This window comes from Lactuca virosa, chromosome 1, assembly GCF_052849685.1.
Source record: "Lactuca virosa cultivar CGN04683 chromosome 1, Lactuca_virosa_CGN04683_v6, whole genome shotgun sequence".
In the NCBI taxonomy this organism is placed as follows: Eukaryota; Viridiplantae; Streptophyta; class Magnoliopsida; order Asterales; family Asteraceae; genus Lactuca; species Lactuca virosa.
Genome location: NC_136426.1, coordinates 182,348,779 through 182,367,996, shown reverse-complemented (window position 1 = coordinate 182,367,996; position 19,218 = coordinate 182,348,779). Strand labels below are relative to the sequence as shown.

The 19,218-nt window shown below is 31.9% G+C and overlaps 2 protein-coding genes across 5 annotated transcripts in view; both read left to right on the top strand.

Moving 5' to 3' along the window:
* The first annotated feature begins 6,181 nt into the window (after nt 1-6,181).
* Nucleotides 6,182-14,461, top strand: LOC145162665 (disease resistance protein RUN1-like). Its single transcript, XM_079081745.1, has 8 exons — nt 6,182-6,273; nt 7,747-8,459; nt 9,618-10,746; nt 10,835-11,158; nt 11,238-12,137; nt 12,217-12,871; nt 13,507-13,583; nt 13,678-14,461. The coding sequence occupies exons 2-8, from the start codon at nt 7,885-7,887 to the stop codon at nt 13,690-13,692; spliced, it is 3,675 nt and encodes a 1,224-aa protein (XP_078937871.1). The 5' UTR covers nt 6,182-6,273; nt 7,747-7,884; the 3' UTR covers nt 13,693-14,461.
* A 4,007-nt stretch (nt 14,462-18,468) lies between these two features.
* LOC145162636 (disease resistance protein RUN1-like) overlaps nt 18,469-19,218 on the top strand; it is a 21,965-nt gene continuing 21,215 nt past the window's right edge. For all 4 annotated transcript variants that reach the window (XM_079081724.1, XM_079081731.1, XM_079081736.1 and 1 more), the window contains exon 1: nt 18,469-18,655. The gene's annotated coding sequence lies outside the window, so the exon portion shown is untranslated. The remainder of the gene's footprint in view (nt 18,656-19,218) is intronic.

The following is a 19,218-nucleotide window of genomic DNA, read 5'->3' as shown; positions in this document are numbered from 1 at the left end:
TATTCAGACCTGATTGAATGAACATTTTGAAAAATAACAAAAATTTGAACCATGAGTTGAAGAATAATAACAAAAATTACATTAATTCTTATAGAATACGGGTGACAATTACTAAGAATTACATTTACTGTTAAAGAATAAAACTAAAAAAAACTTTCAAATCGACAAAAGAAAACATCAAAATCTAACAAAGACACTAATACATTCTAAAAGAATAATGTTGCTTAGAATCACTTTCAATTTTGTGGTCCGTTCTTCAAACATCAACTTCTGTGAAAACAAAACCAAATTGTAGTTTAGAATCCAATAATGCATTAGCAAATGAAAAATAAAAAACTAAATTCCTTTGGAAAAATATGCGGACTTGTGAATTGCACCAAAACCAATAACCAAGAATTGTATAACATGCATAAATCAGAGAGAAAATATCCATATTTCATTCCAACAAAATTGGAATTCGTGATTCCATTCCAATAGAATTGGAATTCACGATTCAATTACTGTATGTATTATGTTGGAATTAACTCATAAGTTTTACTTCACCTGATCATTATGTAAAAACAAAATTCAAATATTTAATTACCTCACCTCACATTGTTCATACTGTAGTATAGATGCTACAAACAAATCCATTATCACATTACCAGTTATCAATTAAGCTTGCAAAAGGTAAAAACCAAAAAATCATATAACGTATTACTAAAAAAAAACAATAAGGCTTTAAGTATATGAAGCTAAGATAATCAGAGAACAATTCAAATTGAATGAACATTTGGAAAAATAACAAATAACAATCACTTACTTTTGCACTCCTAAATGATACATCTTTTCAGCATCAATAAATTTCTTCAATTTCTCATAATAAAGAGCATAGGCCTGGTAAAATAGTGACCTCTTGTTCCCAATGTGATTCGCCTTCATGTTCTCCAGAACAGCACCAGGGTCATCAACAAAATCCAACTTCATATACACAACAATAACATATAATGATGATTTTTCAATCTAAGCACAGTTTCTACAAGAAAACATATTTCAATTTGTGACAAGGAACTTCAGGAAAAATAGATTTAGAGTTTTGTGCTTACCGGAGTGATGGGAGAAGAGGATCTGCGCCATAGTTGGACCTTCAGGTGAGGTATGTGCGTGTGGGAACGTCTGTCAGGCAGGGAGACCTACACAATTAAATTGACAAAAAAATAAAATTCTAAAACGCAGATTTAGATTAAGGGATCGAACAACATACCGATTTTGTGGAATCGAGAACTTACCTGGGAGAAATCGATGATGACTAAGAGAATAGGGTCGGCTGAATCGATGAAGCACACAGTCAAATTGAGTCTCGATCTTGACGATGGCGATCATTAAATCCCTTCCTCCCACCACCACCACCTCCACCGATGCCCGGTTCTCGATTTCCTACCTCAAAGCCTAAATCTGTATGGCATCGATCCGGTGATGATTCAAAAACCAAATCACGATTTTTGCTCTTTTGTTGATTTAAACCAAATCAAACGAGAAAAAGAATGAGAGAGAGAGAGAGAGAACGACAAAAATCGTAGCTTAAAGATGTACGGTGGGTTGCAGTGCTTCAATCGTAGCTTCACAGGATAGAGGATGTGCTAGCCGGAGGTGTTTCAGTAAATCTGGATGGAAACGGGAGGGATACGTTTTTTTGGGTGTCGATGGAAGAGGCAATAGGTTTTAAATAAACTAATTTGCCTAAATTAAAGAATAGATGATTTAATAAATTAGTTATTAAAATTAAATAATACTTGGCCCATATTAATCCCTACATCCACACAATATTTGTACATCTACATTTGAACCTACATATATATATATATATATATATATATATATATATATATATAGTTAGGTTCAAATGTGGATTGACATCTATTGTGTGGACGTGTGGATAATGCTATTCTGTGAGAATGACAAAGAAAATATGTTGTTTGATAATATGAATACGTTCAATCTTATATAATTATTGTAATTATTACGAATTTTCACTAATTAAATCGTCTATAAGGTTATTATAGACTTTTTTTAATTATTGTCATTCTGTCATAATGTTATCAGGATTTTTATTGAGTCGTATTCTGTAAGAATAAAAATAAATGAAAAACGATGCATGAGAACAAAAATAAATTAGAATTAGTGATAATCCATTAAAATAACAATAGTTATGTGAGATTGAACGTATTCACATTACTAAATAACATATTCTCTTACTAATTCTCATAAAATAACATTATCCACACGTCTACACAATAGTTGTCCTTCCACATTATACCGAGCCCTATATATATATATATATATATATATATATATATATATATATATATATATATATATATATATATATTCCATGTACAAATTATAAAATGTATCTAATTATAAGATTTTTAATCGCCATAGTGAGAATATACAAAACAAATCATAAGAATATTTATATGGGCTTATTAGCTTGATAATTTTTTTTATTAAAGGGAAAACTAAATAACATATTCCTCAAAAGCATCTATGTCTCCTAATAGACTTGAACACACGACCTCTAATTTGAGAGAATCACTCCTTTCCGTTAAGCCAAAGACCCTTCGATGATCATTAATTTAGTTAGCCAATAGTTTTAAATGGATGGTAATTTTTTAGTTGGTCCACCAGAGATAAGTATTATTGAGTTAAATAACTAAATTAAGGTATAATACAAACAATATTTATAATATGTATTTAATTATATATGTTTGGTCTCACAAGAGAAATTGGTGAACAAGGAGATAATGTAACGATTTTGACATTTCAAGGCACGACGATGTAGCAAAAAAATAGTAAGGAGCAGAGCAAGGATTTTGGAATAAGGGAGATTTATATCGTAAGAATATATTATAATATATTTGAAATATGAATACCCTAAATTTAAAATTGAAATTGAAATCTAAAAAATTATCTAAATAAAGGCTAGCTCGGTCTTTGCAATTAATAATAATCTAATCTTATCTCACTTAAATTTGATAAGTAAGTTTTCTCAGTTTTAACATTAACCAGCTCTTTTCGGTATTATTATTCTTTTCAGGTGTGAAATGTATTATGAACATCTTCCGAAGTATTATCATTAACATGATCATTTGTTTTAAACTTCTAATATTTAAAAACATCTTTGTATAAAAAACTTGTATGAAAATTGTGTAAAGTGTAAAAAAAAGTTTTTGAAAAAAGTTATAAAACAAGTTTAAAAACTTTTTAAACCAAAGTATTTATACACTACTAGAAAACATGGATTTTCCTACGGAAAATAGCTACGGAAAATTTCCGTAGCTAATTAGCTATGGAATTGCTACGGATCAGCTACAGAATGGGATGCCCTAGTTTAGTAACGGAATAGCTACGGATGCTAGTCCGTAGCTAATTAGCTAAGGAATAGCTACAGATGCTCATCCGTAGCTATTCCGTAGCTAATTAGCTACGGAATGGATACAGAATACCTATACTTTTCCCCACCTTTGTGCGTGTTGTGAGTGAACTGAGATAAAAGATAAAGAAGCAGTGGGAACAGACATATAAGCAGTGACCATTGCTACGGGATAAGTGGTCAGCGACGACCTGGTAACCGGCGGTGGCCTTACGTGGCGAAAGTGGTGGTCAGACCACCATTGTCACCTCCAAAGTAACTAGGATTGGATTGAGTCTTCTTGGCAAGGTGAAGTTTTTGTATTCTGTTGAAATATGCAACCCCACTTCCTTTGTTAGTGGAAAGACGAAGTTCACCGAAAACCCTCACCGCTCTGTATCATCTCTCTTTTTCTGATGATATAACAGGTGAAGACATAGTCGCCATCGCTCCGTCGATAACCACCATCGTTGCATTTTTCGGCTAGTAACTCTTTTTGTCGATTAAGGTAACATTCGATTCCCTCCTATTTTACTTTAATTATTACCAAATACCGATCATTGAGTTTGGCTAGTATATACAGTCATCTACCTGGAGTTCAAGTTAAGTTCCTGCCACTGTGACATCTTGTAGCTCTTGGTTATCTCTCTTTCTCCCTTTCTTCTTATTTAAGTTTATATGATGTTATTCCGTCTTTAATAAATATAGTCATATACTTACGTTTTAAATGTCTTTCTATTAGCAATTCTAATTTTAGTTGTTTGTTGAAGATTGACTGTTGGCTAAAACTTCTAAAGATCGTGGTTTTGGAATTGGGAGGGCGATGGATTGCTTATTTTTAGCTCATTTTTGTCACTATTTACTTGAAATTAATTGCTTAATCGATTCTAGGTTGACCTTCTCGAGCATGTCGCATTTATTGCATTTTGGGGAACCTTAACTTTGACAGAAGAGGAGCTACAATGGCTCTATGTTTAGATAATATCAAATTACCAGGTCCATTACTTTATTTATGTTTATTCAAGCTTTTATTAGTTCTTGTTTTTATAAAGTAAATAATTATAAATATGATTATGTTTCTTTATCAGGCATAGATTATTGGATGTATTGGAATGATGTTTTTTTTATCCAGTTAACATTAGTAAAAATGGTTTGTTTGTTGGATGATATTTTGTATCAGTTAACATTCATGTGTTAAAACTGGTTTGAATGCAATGAATATTAGTTACCATGATAAATAATACTCACAACATTATTAACATACTTTGCATGATATAATTTCTTTTATATGCTAATAAAACTATAACTAACTTATTGTAATTAAATAACAGTTACACATTCTTTCAATTAGTAATTGATACTTGTTTTCACATTGTTTCAGGCAAGCTTGCAGATTGTTAGTTTGATACAAGATTGTTTCTCGATTTCACTTATTAAATGGATAATACTTGCAATATTTGTGGGACAACAGTTGCAAGAAAAATGGCCAAAGCAGAAAGGGAAGGCAAGGTTAGAAATAGTTACAATGAATATCTTCATACAAAGTATGACAGGACAATTGAAATGCATTGTATTTTATGAGTAGTATGAATTGTATTAGTTTGTATTTAAGCTATTCATATGAAATACATTGAGTAAATGCAAAATATAAGGTTATAACCGACAATGGAATACATTGTAAGCACTTAGTCAAACATTTGTAGCTGACACTTTTAATGTGTATTATTAGATACATTTAATGTATTATTAGACAATGTTCATTAGTAATATGTATTTGTATTTGATACTTTTTTAGGTTTATTAGTTTTAATATAATGTTATTTGTTTTGTAGTTGAATTTTAATATTATTATAAGTTTAATGTAATGGGTTTTTTCAATATTTTCGACAGAAGAAACTGGATTTTTATTGTTTTTTTTTAAAAAAAAAAAAAGCGATTAGCTACGGATTACCTACAGAAAATCCATAGCTATTTACTACCGTAGCTATTCCGTAGCTTTTCACTTCCGTAGCTATTTAGTTCCGTAGCTATTCATTTCCGTAGCTATTCTGTAAGAAATCCGTAGCTATTTATTTCCGTAGCTATTCCGTAGCTATGGTAGCTACGGAAAATTCCGTAGCTATTCAGTAGCGATTCTGTAGCTAGTAGCGATTCTGTAGCTAATCCGTAGCTATAATTTAGCCACGGGCCATTATGCTACAGACAATTTTCCGTAGCAATTCCGTAGCTATCCGCTTATAGCTACGGAATAGATACGGATTGTGTTGTAGCTATTGCAACAGTTTTCTAGTAGTGATAAATGTTTTGAATTTGTATTTAAAAAAATGTTTTTAAAAAGTTATTTGGAAGTTGTATGAAAGGGGAAAAAATATTAGGAGCGAATTTATTAAATAAAAATGTTTGGACTATCTTCGTAAAAAAATTCAAAGTTTTGACGATTCCTAATAAAATTTAAAACCTAAGCTAAAAATGTAAAATTGAGATGTGAGCTGTGATAGTAGGTAGAAAAACAAAAAGTCAAAAACACAGTTCACTATATTTTCATAATATTTTTTAGATTTGATAATCGCAGGGTTATTTGCAACGTCCTCCAACTCACTGTCTGGTCATTTTGACTTTCTATGCGGGACAAGCTGCTGACTTTTTCTATTGACTTTTTCTCCAAAAACAATTAGTCCTATTATAAAATTTGCATTGGCTTTTTCAATTGACTTCTTCTCCTAATATGTTTACTTGAAAGAATAAAAGGAAAAGCAACACCCTTGATTCCTGAAACCATTTGATCTGTAGATTTCAGTCATCATCTTTTTCAGCTTCGTCACTGTTGGTTCATCCTCTATATATCATCGCTGCTTCAGGTCTCCTTGTCTTCCTGTTAGCAGGTAAGTATGCAGCCACATTCTTACAAGTTAGTTTCAGATATTATTTGACAATTTCATCTTATTAATCATAAATATTATTATAATCACAGTGGGAAATTCTTCAACCCTCCAAAATTGCTTCCTCAATTCCTTTATATTTTCTAACTTATAAACACAATTTTTTACATTGAATTCTATTAAAAGGATGTTATCTGTGCCTTAAATGTAAGCTAAACCTTCATAATGACCAAGCTTCAATATTCGATTATCATAATGGGTGTTTAACTTTGAAGTTTTATCTAATATAGACTTTGAAATTGAACCTTTTGAAAGGGCATGCCTTGTTTGTTGGCTTAATTCTGTAAAAGAACCTCAGGGGTATTTTCAGAAGTTTTTATTTGAACAGTTTTTCTTCCAGTTTTAGAGTTAGACTAGGATACCTTTTTATCTAGTATAAACAGATATAGTCGATTCCCCAATAGTGTATTCAGAAAACACGTTTTCAGTTAGTAATTGCTTAGTCTCCATGCAAGTTTTGTTTTCCTCTTTTTCTACTTTCTTCACAGTTTGCTTTGTTTTTCCCCTGTTCTTCTGTTTCTTTTACCTCACACAAACTTAAAGCAGTCTCTGAGGCTGTGATTGTATTAGCAGATCTCTGATTACATTGTTAGTTTCAGAAACATATCATATGGAACAAACCTATGAGTTTTAGTTGAAATCCTTTAGATATTATTAGTGTATCCTAAATCGGTGTGACACGGTCTTATAAGTGACTATATATGTTGGAGTCCCTCTTCTATCTACAATGGCTCCTTTGGAGAGACAATCTTGGGCTTCACATATAGTTACAGATATGATGATACTAGATCTAGTGATTGAGAAATATAAATTTAAAAGGGGATCTGTATGTCAAGATTATTTATTTATTTATTTTCCGTTTGGATCTATGAATTACTGGTTGTTGATATTTGGTGAAAGCTTGAAAATGCCTATATCTTTATGCAATGCCTTTCATGGGAAGCAGTTGTGGATCTTGTAGTTGTATCCAGAATGGTATTTGGTGTTGATTTTTGTGGGTTAATTAAATCAAAATAGGGACGTTGTAGGTTAAATGAATTAGTTGGTTTGATATAAGAGCAGTGTCTCTCTGCTTGATTCCCATATGTCCCTTGCACACAAAACAACCAAGTTTAACACTAATTAAGCTATGAATAGCCTCTGAACACAAAAAATGAAATCAAGGGTTAAAACACAGATATTAACACAATTAGAGTTCATATAATGAGATTTAAACATTTTCTAGGGGTATTAGTTCACACAGAAAAGTTTTGAGATGCATATGTATTGTACTTTAATTACCTACAAGTTTTATTTTGAAAAATTCAAAGGTATTAATATTATTATTATTACTACTAAAATTATTGAGGTTTAAATTCTTTGATGAGAGTTACGTTGCATATTGTAATTCCTAATAATTTGGATTTTTTTTTGTAGAGGCATTATGTACTGAGATCCTGACATTGAAGCACAAGTGAGGAAAGCCAGTGAAACTGACTTACATTATCAATAACCTGTCGAAATAAATTCTAAAATTTGTGATAAGGGTGAAGAGTCATCAACGCATAACTCATAATGGTTGTTCTATCTGAACTTCCAGAAGGATCTTCATCTTCTTCATCAACTCATGGCCATCATCCATCAACTTCTGGCCCTAGTTCATCAACTGATGGTTATAGATATGATGTATTTTTAAGTTTTAGAGGTGTTGACACTCGTCTTAGTTTTACTAATTATCTTTATGAGGCCCTTATTGATGCCAACATCACTACCTTCTTGGATGATGAAGAGATTGAAACAGGGGAAGATCTGAAACCGGAATTAGAGAGTGCAATTAAGGCATCTCGGGCTTCTATTATTGTGTTATCTAAGAACTACGCTTCCTCAACATGGTGTCTGGATGAACTGGTGTTGATCCTTGAGCAGCGTATGACATCCAACCACATTGTCATCCCCATCTTTTATCATGTGGAGCCCACCCATGTCAGGAAGCAACAAAGTAGCTTTGGAGATGCAATGGCTAAGCATAAACTGAAAATGGATGAAGAGATAGATGGGAATAAAAGAAGTCAATGGGCTCAAAAAAAGGACCAATGGAAGAAAGCACTTATCGAAGTTGCTAATTTAAAAGGAAATGACATAAATGGCAGGTAACCACATATTCACCCATATGAACAATGTCAATATCATTTTCACCCTATGCATTTCGGTAAGCATTATTTGTTCCTTATTTAAAATGTGGTTGTATATTTTGTATACATATAACATTGTTGCATAAACTGGGAAAAAGACGAAATACTGTTGCTTGAATAACTAATTAACCCTTTTATTAAAAACCACATTTTGAATAGGTTGCTATACTGTTGGGATAATCCAGAAACTGGGATAGTTTTGGTCCCAGGGGTATTTTGGGAATTCTTTATTTTTAAAGTATTTTGTGTTAGTTTAGGATACTATCGGTTTTAGTATAAATCAGAGTATAGTTTTAGGTTTATTTTAATCAATTTTTGTATTCCTGATGGTCAATTAAGCTTGGAGAGCAAGCAATTTTCCCAGAAAATACTTCTTCCCTGTTTCGTGAATTGATTCTCTTTTTTATGTCCCTGTTTAAACTCTGATTCAATTTCCAGCTTTGTTGGTAACATTCTAATAGAATCAATTGAATTGATTCTTGCATAAAGTTCACTATCAAGGGAATTAAGTGAATTAATTCCTACATATACATCTACTATTAGTTATACCATACTACCTTCAATCCATATGGTCTTTTATGATAAATAACTTTGTTGTAAGTAGTAAAGGATAACCTACTAGCTCTTTTTTCAAACTTATCACATTGATAATTAAGTAAAAGTTTGAAGGTCTAGTAGATTCATAGTGAAGTTACAAGGCCCATTAGTGGAAACTTGTATTACATTGGTAGTTTTGGCCTTATTATACATAAATATTGATGACCTTACACATTAGGTATGTATATGGTTAGAATGAAAAGACAATATGGGTTGATGCGAAGAACTTAATTAAAAGTTTAAAACTAATAGTTGTTGTTGTGAAGGAATCAGATTTCTGGAATATTATCTTGTCATTGATAAAGAGGTTAAACCCTAATTTATAAATCAACTAGTGTACCTAAAACAGGAAAATAGAAATAAAGTAACGTAAAAGCAAATAAACCCTATTTTACATATATCTAACACTAACAGTAGTGACATAATTTTGATTTGGATCTTTATATAAATAAAAGCTCCAAATTTGTTTTGTTAGTTTTGTGGATTGTGTTTTGTAATTCTTATTAAATCATGTTTCAGGCTAGAGACGGAGTTTATTGAAGAAATTGTGAAGGACATCCATCGTAGATTACATGCACCATTAAGATGTGCTCAACCGCTATTTATTGGGATGGACTATCATATTCACTTTGTGACTTCATGGTTGAAAGATGGATCCTCACATACGGCAGACATACTCACCATTTATGGTATAGGCGGGATCGGGAAGACATCTTTAGCCAAACATGTCTATGAGCTATACTGTCGAGAATTCCACAAAAGCAGCTATATTGAAGATATCACTAGGAGATGTGATGGAAAGTATACTGGGCTGCTTGATATACAAAATCAACTGTGCAGTGACATTTCAAAAGCAATTTCAATTCAAGTTTATGATGTTTCAAAATACACATCAATGATAGAGAATGCAATAGCTCGTAAAAGGGCGTTTCTTGTTCTTGATGATATAAGTAGTATTGATCAGTTGGATGCATTACTTGGAAGCAAAGGTTTTCATCCTGGAAGCAAGGTTATAATAACCACAAAGGACAGATGCTTGACAGAGAGTTGTGCACTATTCAAAACAAATAGTAAAGCCAAACATGTAGAACACTTCCTTAAAGGCTTATCTCAGATTAAATCACGACAACTTTTGTGTTCCCATGCATTCATGTGCAACCATCCCAAGGAAGGTTATGAAGAGGTGTCAGGTAAGCTTTTGGAGTATTGTCAAGGACATCCAATGGCTCTTGAAGTTTTGGGCAAGCTTCTTCATAATCGAGGTGTGGCGTATTGGGAAGGGTGCATGAAAGGGCTAAAGAAAGAAACAAATGATCGTATAAATAATGTCTTGAGAATGAGCTTCCACTCTTTGTCATCCAAAAACGATAAGGACTTGTTTAAGCATATTTCTTGTTTTTTTGTTGGAATGGATAGAGATCTTAGCGAAACAATATTAGAGGCATGTGATATAAACACAAGTTCCGGAATTACGAATCTCATTGATAAATGTCTTCTTAGTATCGGATGTAATAATGAATTGAAGATGCATCGGTTGGTTCAAGAGATGGGCAGATTCGAAGTACATCAAGAATCACCTGATAAGCCATGGAAGCGAAGTCGATTATGGTGTCATAAGGAGTCATTCAGAGTGTTGAAACGAAAAAAGGTAAGAATCCATTATGCTTTTAGTAGTATGCATGTCCAAAATACTTTGTATTGCCTTATTTGTTTATTTGCAATCTGTTTCTTCTTAGGGTAAGGGAAATCTTCTAGGCCTTTCCCTTGACATGAGCATACTTGAGAAAGAGAAGTTGGAAGCATCGTATGAGCTGAAAACAGATGCATTAAGTAACATGGATAACTTGATGCTACTACAACTCAATTATGTGTACATGAATGGGTCTTATGAGAACTTTCCAGAAGAAATAAAATGGTTGTGTATGAATGGGTTTCGTTTAAAGTCTATACCTTTAGACTTACCTATGCAGAATCTGGTTGCCCTTGACATGTCATATAGCAATATTGAATCATTTTTCGGTTGTTATAGCAATCCACAACAACTTGAGAAGAGGCAAAAGGTAAAGTTATCTTCATTTATTAGTCATGCATGTGAGTTGATAAAATTCAATAGGATACTAACTTATTTCCATTTTGTAGTTGGATGGCTCGTGCTTAAAAGAGAAAAGGTTGTTTGGTTCATTGAAGATTCTTAATTTAAGTTTTTGCACACAACTTCATAGTATTGGTGATTTTGAACAACTCCCTGCGCTTGAGAGGTTAATACTTAGGAACTGCATTGGTTTGGTTAATGTTTGTGAATCAATTGGACAATGTGTTGAACTTATCCTCATCGATCTGAGCGACTGCAAGAATCTTGAAAAACTTCCAAGAAATATAGGCATATTAGAGAAGGTTGAAACAATGTTGTTAGATGGTTGTAATCTTGGTGAATCTCGAATCAAGAATATGGATATGGATTCACTGGAAATATGCACGGTTACCAACATTGGCATAAACGAAGCCTTTGTGGGTTCTATACCACGTGATTTGAAGTCCTCTGGAATGTCTTTGTCGAGGTCTTTAGTAACGTTGTCACTTACAGAGAACAAGTTGTCCAATGAATCCTTTCCCATGGACTTCAGTCGCCTATCCATGTTAAAAGAATTATATTTAGATGACAATCCTTTCAATTCCATGCCTAGTTGTGTGAGAACCCTTCCTAGACTTGAGATACTTAGTATGCAGAAGTGTAAAAAATTGAAGTCAGTCGAGTATCCTCCATGTACACTAAAAGAGTTGTTTCTTAATGCTAGTGATGATTATCATACAGACAAAGTTGTATTTGTTCCAGAAATGTTCCCACTCCGGTTATCAATACGCTGGTTAGAACGGATATGTTCTTCACTTGGTTTGAACGATTACGAAATTGAAGGTATTATCAAAATCCAAGAAATGATGAGTGTTGAAGAAAAGGTGTTACATAGCTTGGGCTGGACTAATTTAGACTTCCTCAACGAAAGGCGCATGGGACCTAATTCTTCAGAATCTAAAATCCAGGTTTTGTGTAGTTAACTTAACTGTATGTGTTTATGTGAAGACATATAATGTAATTATTATTGTGGTTTGTATTTGGCAGATGATGTTTTATGAATTTGGAATATTCAACACAAGGTATGAGGCGGAGGAGATGCCGAGTTGGTTTAGGCATAGAAGCGTGGGGCCAGTAATATCATTTACCATCCCATCATCATCATCATCTCCAAACAACATCCTTACAGGGCTCAACTTCTGCTCTCTACACACATTAAACCTTCTTGACGAGTACTTGTATTTATCAGATGTTGATCATTTCCTTCTATCGCCAATGATGACAATTAGTAATATAACAAAGAACCGCGCGTGGATATACGAACGTTACTATGAAAAATGTGTTTTAGTTGGAGAGTGTTGGGTGATGTTAAGTCATTGGATGTTTGGGAAGAATGAGATGGAGGTTGGTGACCACATTACTATCACTGTTACACCGCAGATGCATAAAAGTTTAATAGATGCATATTATGAACTTGTAAAGGAGTGTGGGGTGAGTCTTGTGTATGAAGATGGAGAGAAGAAGGATGAAGAAGATGTGTTGGGTTATTACAAGTCATGGAATCACATAATTGGTGGAGATCTCTCCCCTTTTCAAACAACAACCGGACAATACATCCTAACTAACTGGCGGTTTTCTTCATATGGCATTGCATTGTATCCATATCATCGTAAATTCGTTCCAGACGGCTCCGACTATCAAGGTAGATGTCATTTATTAAAATATTTTATTGTCATGCCTAATGTGTAATGATCTCGTCTATGAACCAACTTCTTTAAATAGATGGATAATGATCCATTTATTTTTAGTAGATAAATAAATGTTTCATATAACCCAAATCCGCACACCCATTTATCATTCATTTTATTGACCTCAACTATAAGAGTTTGTTCTTGTAAAATATGACAAATCAAATTGCTACGACAAATTTTTTCTTCCTGACGTTAGTGTGTTTCCCTATCTTCGTAAATTCGTTGCACACGGCCCTGACTGTCAAGGTAGATGTGATTTTTGATAAATATTTTTTAAATAGATGGATAATGACCCTTTTTTTTAGGAGATAAATAAATGTTTCACACGCAAATCCACCCATTTATCGTTGATGTTATAAACCTCCACTATAAGAGTTTATTTTTATAAAATATAAATAATAAAATTTCTACTTCTGGCTTTTAAATGAATCGACCCAAGTAGTGATCTGTCTGAATGGGTCTATGTTAACTGATTAAGTCTTGATATATTGGATCACATAAATATATCAGGACCCAATACAAACTACTTTGTCCAAGTTGATGTTTGTGAATAATAATTAACACATAACTTTTTATCTGTTTTCAGAACAAAAGGAAAAGTGTTGGTTCAGAGCTTTATCCCCAAGGAAGGCCGACATACTTGGTCGTGGTCATGCATTTGAGGTATAATTTTTGACACCCAAACCTTTCTCTCGTCACATGAATAAAAGGCATACAGATCCAAGTATGTTATATATCATATCATTGATTGGTTTAGGATGTAACAAGATAAAAGGATTCATAATCTTGCAATCGATGCTTGGAAATGGCAATATCAAAATGTGGTTGGGCTGATATGATGGGAATTTGTCTAATTTTCTCTACCTATTTAATCTTAGAGTTAGGAATTACGGATCCCTATTTCCTCCATTTAGGGCTCTAAATTCAGGGTTTTTAGTTGTTATCAAGTTCTTTTGGTTTTATTAATTTATGTTTGTTTTTATGTCAAATACATGATATCTTAAGCAATGATTGTCAAATACAGCAAATGCACAGGGGTTTGGTTCATAGTCTGTATTTCCTCCAATAAACTTTATAAAACATTTGAACTATTATTTGACTACCAGAGGTCATTAAATTCCCTTAATCATTGGCAATGGTCCACCACATTGTATTGGACTTTAACCAATAAGTTTTTAGTGTTATGCTACTGCTCCATGAACATCATGTATTCCTAAGATCTTTAGACGTTTAGATTACAATTCTCATTGTTTACATTTCACCTCCAAGAATAGACATAAATTTAATAATTATTTTTTTTCACTTGAAGCCTTTTCATCTTGCTAACAAGCAAGGGTTTCTGTTACATGCCTCCGCAGCTGATGCTTTAAAATTGATTTATTGTAGTTTTCTATTTTTATGGACATGTTCTGATCCTTTTGATTTTATTCTTTAACATGTCCCACATTTATTTAGCTGGGTCACATATATGTACAAACAAACTTAAAGAGATCTTGGTGTATTGTATTGCCATCTATCTGTTTTCATAGCATTTTCTATCAGATCTCTATATACTCATGTTACTTTAAAGATATTCGAAGGATAAGGGGGAATCTTCAGGGTCTCGTCCTTAACATGAAAATACTTGAGAAAGAGAGGCTGCAGTACATGGCTGTCTGAATTCAAAATAGATGCATTTAGTCAGATGGGTAACCTAATACTACTGTAACTCAATGAGTTATATCCTAATCTTTTCTAGAATAATTAAGATGGTTTGGTTTTTGTCACCTCTGGTAACGATTTATCTGATTGCCAAAAACAGAGGAAAACAATATAAATGGTTTTTTAGTTGATTAATACACATGTAAAGTCGTAATGTTATTTTTATTACTTTATATGTTTTTTATTTTGTTGATTTGGTTCATGTGATTGAAGGAGCAGACTAAAATGTGATTGCTGAGTTGCTATGACTCTCACGGTTCAATGTTTTGCTGCTACTTGTTTTGTTCATACAGACGTTATTCGAATCCCTATATTTTTCATTGGTTATTTTAAGAATTGTGGTGCTTTATGAGAATGGAGGCATGGTTTGGAAAGGAGAGATCATGTTTTTTTCAGGTACACCACATAATAACGGTGGTCGATTAATTGCCGCCGCTGGAGCAGTGTACCTGAACAAGAGGAGATCGTGTTGTTGAGCGACATCTGGTAAATTTGGTGATGGGCTCAAATTTTCATTTTTCAAAAGATTAGAAAACGTATTGAAAGATCTCTTATTGGGTTTAAGTTATTGGATTAAATAGACTGGTTTTTAAGCTAAATAATACCTATATTGGGCTAACTACAATTGAATTGCAGGCTTTGAGTTTTTATAAATTTATAAGATTTTCTAAATTTGAAGTGAAATCTATGTAGCTTTAAATAACTGCTAAATGTTCATTTTTCTAATTGATGTCTAAGTCGATACCATATATATATATATATATATATATATATATATATATATATATATATATATATATATATATATATCATGTACAAATTATAAAATGAATCTAGTTTAACAGATTTTTAATCACCATAGTGAGAATGTAGAAAACAGATCATAAGAATATTTATATGGGATTATTAGATTGATAATTTTTTTAAACGGCAAACTAGATAACATATTCCTAAATAAAACCTATGTCTCTTAAGAGACTTGAAACATATGATCTCTAATTTGAGAGAGTCATTCATTACCGTTAGGCCAAAAACCCGTTGATGATCATTTATTTAGTTGGCCAATAGTTTTAAATGGATGGTAAGTGTTTAGTTGGTCCACCAGAGATAAGTATTATTGAGTTAAATAACTAAATTAAGGTATGATACAAACAATATTTATAATATGTATTTAAATATATATGTTTGGTCTCATAGGAGAAATTGGTGAACAAGGACATAATGTATAGAAAGGAGATAATGTATAGATTTTGACATTTCAAGGCATGATGGTGTAACAAAAAAGTAGTCAGGGCGGAGCAAGGATTTTGGAATAAAGGAAACTTACATCGTAAGAATATATTATAATATATTTGAAATATGAATAACATAAATTTAAAAGTGAAATTGAAAGCTAAAAAAATTACATAAATAAAGGTTAGCTTGATCTTTGCAATTAATAATAATCTAACTTTATCTCTCTTAAATTTGATAAATAAGTTTTCTCAGTTTCAACATTAATTAGCTCTTTTCGGTATTATTATTCTTTTTCAGGTGTGACATGTATTATGAACATCTTCAGAAGTATTATCATTAACATGATCAATTGTAGGTTATGGACATTCTTTCGTTTGAAAAATAATTGATGGTTTTTTATTTGCTATTGATTTACCATGTAAATAAAGAAACAAAATGACATTCATAACAATGTTATAGTTACAAAATTATAGAAAAATTAAATGTATTAATACGTTGTTAGTGCTTTAAGTATCTACACTAATAAATGAAAGTTTTTTTTTTGCCAAATGTCACACTATTATTCAATTTGTCAAATGTAATTTTGTGGTTATTTTGAATTAATTTTTTTTCCACATGTCATTTTATGAGTTTTTCTATTTTATTAAATTCCACATAATATTTTAGTGTAATAATTACAATAAATATAGTAATAAATTGATATTGATTTCATTCATAAACTTACCTTTTAATTTCAAAATTCCCAAATTAAAGCTTATTAATTTCTTTTGTTTATTTATTTAAATTATTTGTCTAAATTTAAAAGATAAAAAACATTTCAATTATAATAATTCATTAGTTTTCTTATTTTCTTATAAATTCAAAGTTCTCAAATATTTTGACTTTTATATTTAACTTTTTTTTTCTAAAAAAAAAATTAATCAATGTAATACATGGGTCTCACAACTAATTTAATATTATAGGAATGTAATATAGCAGCCAAAGAAACAAAATACAACATCGATTGCACCCCCCCCCCCCCCCCAGAAAAAAATATAGTATAGGTCTAGTAAGCAACAAACATTAAAATTTAAGAATTCATGGCGATTGGAAAAAATAGGGGAGGCACGTGGGATAATTCCACCAAAAAAATGCTTGTAATTTTGTGCTTGTATTGAGAATTTTTTTCCCTTTCTATAAAACTTTGTGTGACGTGAAGTAATGGTGTTTTGAGCAATGTTTTAAAAACTGGTTTGAACCGGCCGGTCGAACCGGTTCGACCGGGAATCGGGGGAGGGAGCAGTTCAACTATCACCTGTTTTACATTGATTTCTGAACCAGAATGAACCGGCCGGTTTTCAGAAAAAACGGTTGAAACGGTTAAATCGAATAAAAACACATGAAAAAGAATAATTTACTTAATAAACTTTGGTGATTTTTTTCATATCTATTTAATTTTCTCTAAATAAAAATATATGATAAATGTTATAAAGTTTTTTGATGTGTTTGTATTCATTTAAAACTATATTTCGTTACGGTATTATACTTTATTTTTTCTTTTTGACGTATATGGATTGATGTAAAACACTAAAACTTATGGTTATGTGTTATTTTAATGTATTTAGATTCATATACAACTTATTTTTATGTGTATTTTTAATGTTTGAAATTGTAAACATCAAATTCATGATTTATATATGTATGTATGTGTAGAAAAATAGGAAAAAACATGAAAACTATAGAAACCGGTTGACCCAGCGGTCGAACCGGTTAAACCGGGAACTGGTCACCATACCGGTTCAACTAAAAAACCGATTTTTAAAACATTGGTTTTGAGTGAATTGTAAAGGTTATTTTGGTTTTTGTAAACCATATTTGTATTTTTTTTGTCAAATGTCCTTTAGGAATTATTTCGGTAAAAATTGTGTGGGAAGTGGAGGGAGGATGGACGGGTGGTGGTGCGGCGGCTAAAGATGCATAAAAAAGGTGGAGGGTTATCTGATGACGGATTGGGGAAGAAAGTGAGTGATAAGTGGAGCATTTAACTATCTAATATATCTTTACATATTATTGAATAATAAATAACTCAAAAGAAAAGATAAATGAAGTATAGTCATTTTCTGTTTAATAGGGACCAACCACGCAACAAAATCAAATAATAAGGACTGTCTAAGTTTAAAAAAAAATTAGAGACAAACATATAAATTACCACAAACTATAGGGACCATTCCTGTAATTTACTCAAAAAGTTTATGCAGTATTATTAATAAAATTTAAAACTCAAAATTTTGTAATAAATTTTAAAACCTAATTAGAAGTGTAAATTATTTTTTGATATGCACGTGGAAAACTAAAAACATTTAATTTGTTAGCTTATTATAATAGTATCCTGAAAAAAAAGAAAAAAAAAAGCTACTAGAAAAATATTTTCAATAGTTTTTTAGAAAAAAAACAATTTAATTAAACCCTTTAATATTAATTCCATTATAAATTTTCCCCTTTTTTGAAATTTGCGTTGATAAATATAACAATATATGTTGGTAATTTCTTGAAATTTACCTTGTCCATATACACGCTTACTTGAGAGAATAAAAAGGAAAGCAACACCCTGATCGTAAAGGGAAAACGGAAAACCAATATCCTCGTTGACTCTCGTGTCTGGCTGTCGCCCTTCCTTCCTCGTTGACTCGCCGTTTCCCTGCCGACTTACCGCCGTTGGATCTGTAGCTTTCACCCACCGTCTTTCTCAGCTTCGTCACTGTTGGTTCATCCTCTATATATCATCGCTGCTTCAGGTCTCCTTGTGTTTCTGTAGCCAGGTAACTATGAAGGCACATTCTTACAAACTAGTTTCAGATATTGTTAAACAATTCTATCTTCTTAATCATAAATCACATCATCATCATTTGTATATTTGATTATCTTGTGTCGTTTAGGAAAAGGGTGTGTGATGGTTGGGAAACGGTGTGGGGATTAATTGGTAGTTATGTGACAGTTAATCATCAATAGTTGAGATGGTTAGGAAATAACTGTATCACGGCTGTGTATATATGTATTCTGATGTACTTCTAAACTGTGTTGATTCTGCGAGTGATAAAAGTTTTTCTGTTTCTTGAACAAAGAACTTCCCCTCCTATCTTCCTGTCTTCAAAGTTATCTTCAACAATTGCTTCCTCAATTCCTTTATATATTCTAATTTATAAACACGATTTTTATATTTATTTCTTTTTAAATAATGTTATCGGCTCCTTAGTTGAAATCCATTAGATATGATGATACTAGATCTAGTGATAAAGAAATTTAAATTGAAAAAGGTTGTTGTTGCTAATTTTGGGGATCAGTGTTGTCAAGAAACTTTTTTTGTCCCTGTTTGGATCTTCAA

Bases quoted from the DNA above. Each gene is read 5' to 3' on its own strand.
- LOC145162665 (XM_079081745.1), top strand. From the start codon at position 7,885: ATGGTTGTTCTATCTGAACTTCCAGAAGGATCTTCATCTTCTTCATCA. The intron at 10,747-10,834 runs GTAAGAATCCAT...GTTTCTTCTTAG, and splicing joins GAGTGTTGAAACGAAAAAAG to GGTAAGGGAAATCTTCTAGG. The intron at 12,138-12,216 runs GTTTTGTGTAGT...TGTATTTGGCAG, and splicing joins CTTCAGAATCTAAAATCCAG to ATGATGTTTTATGAATTTGG.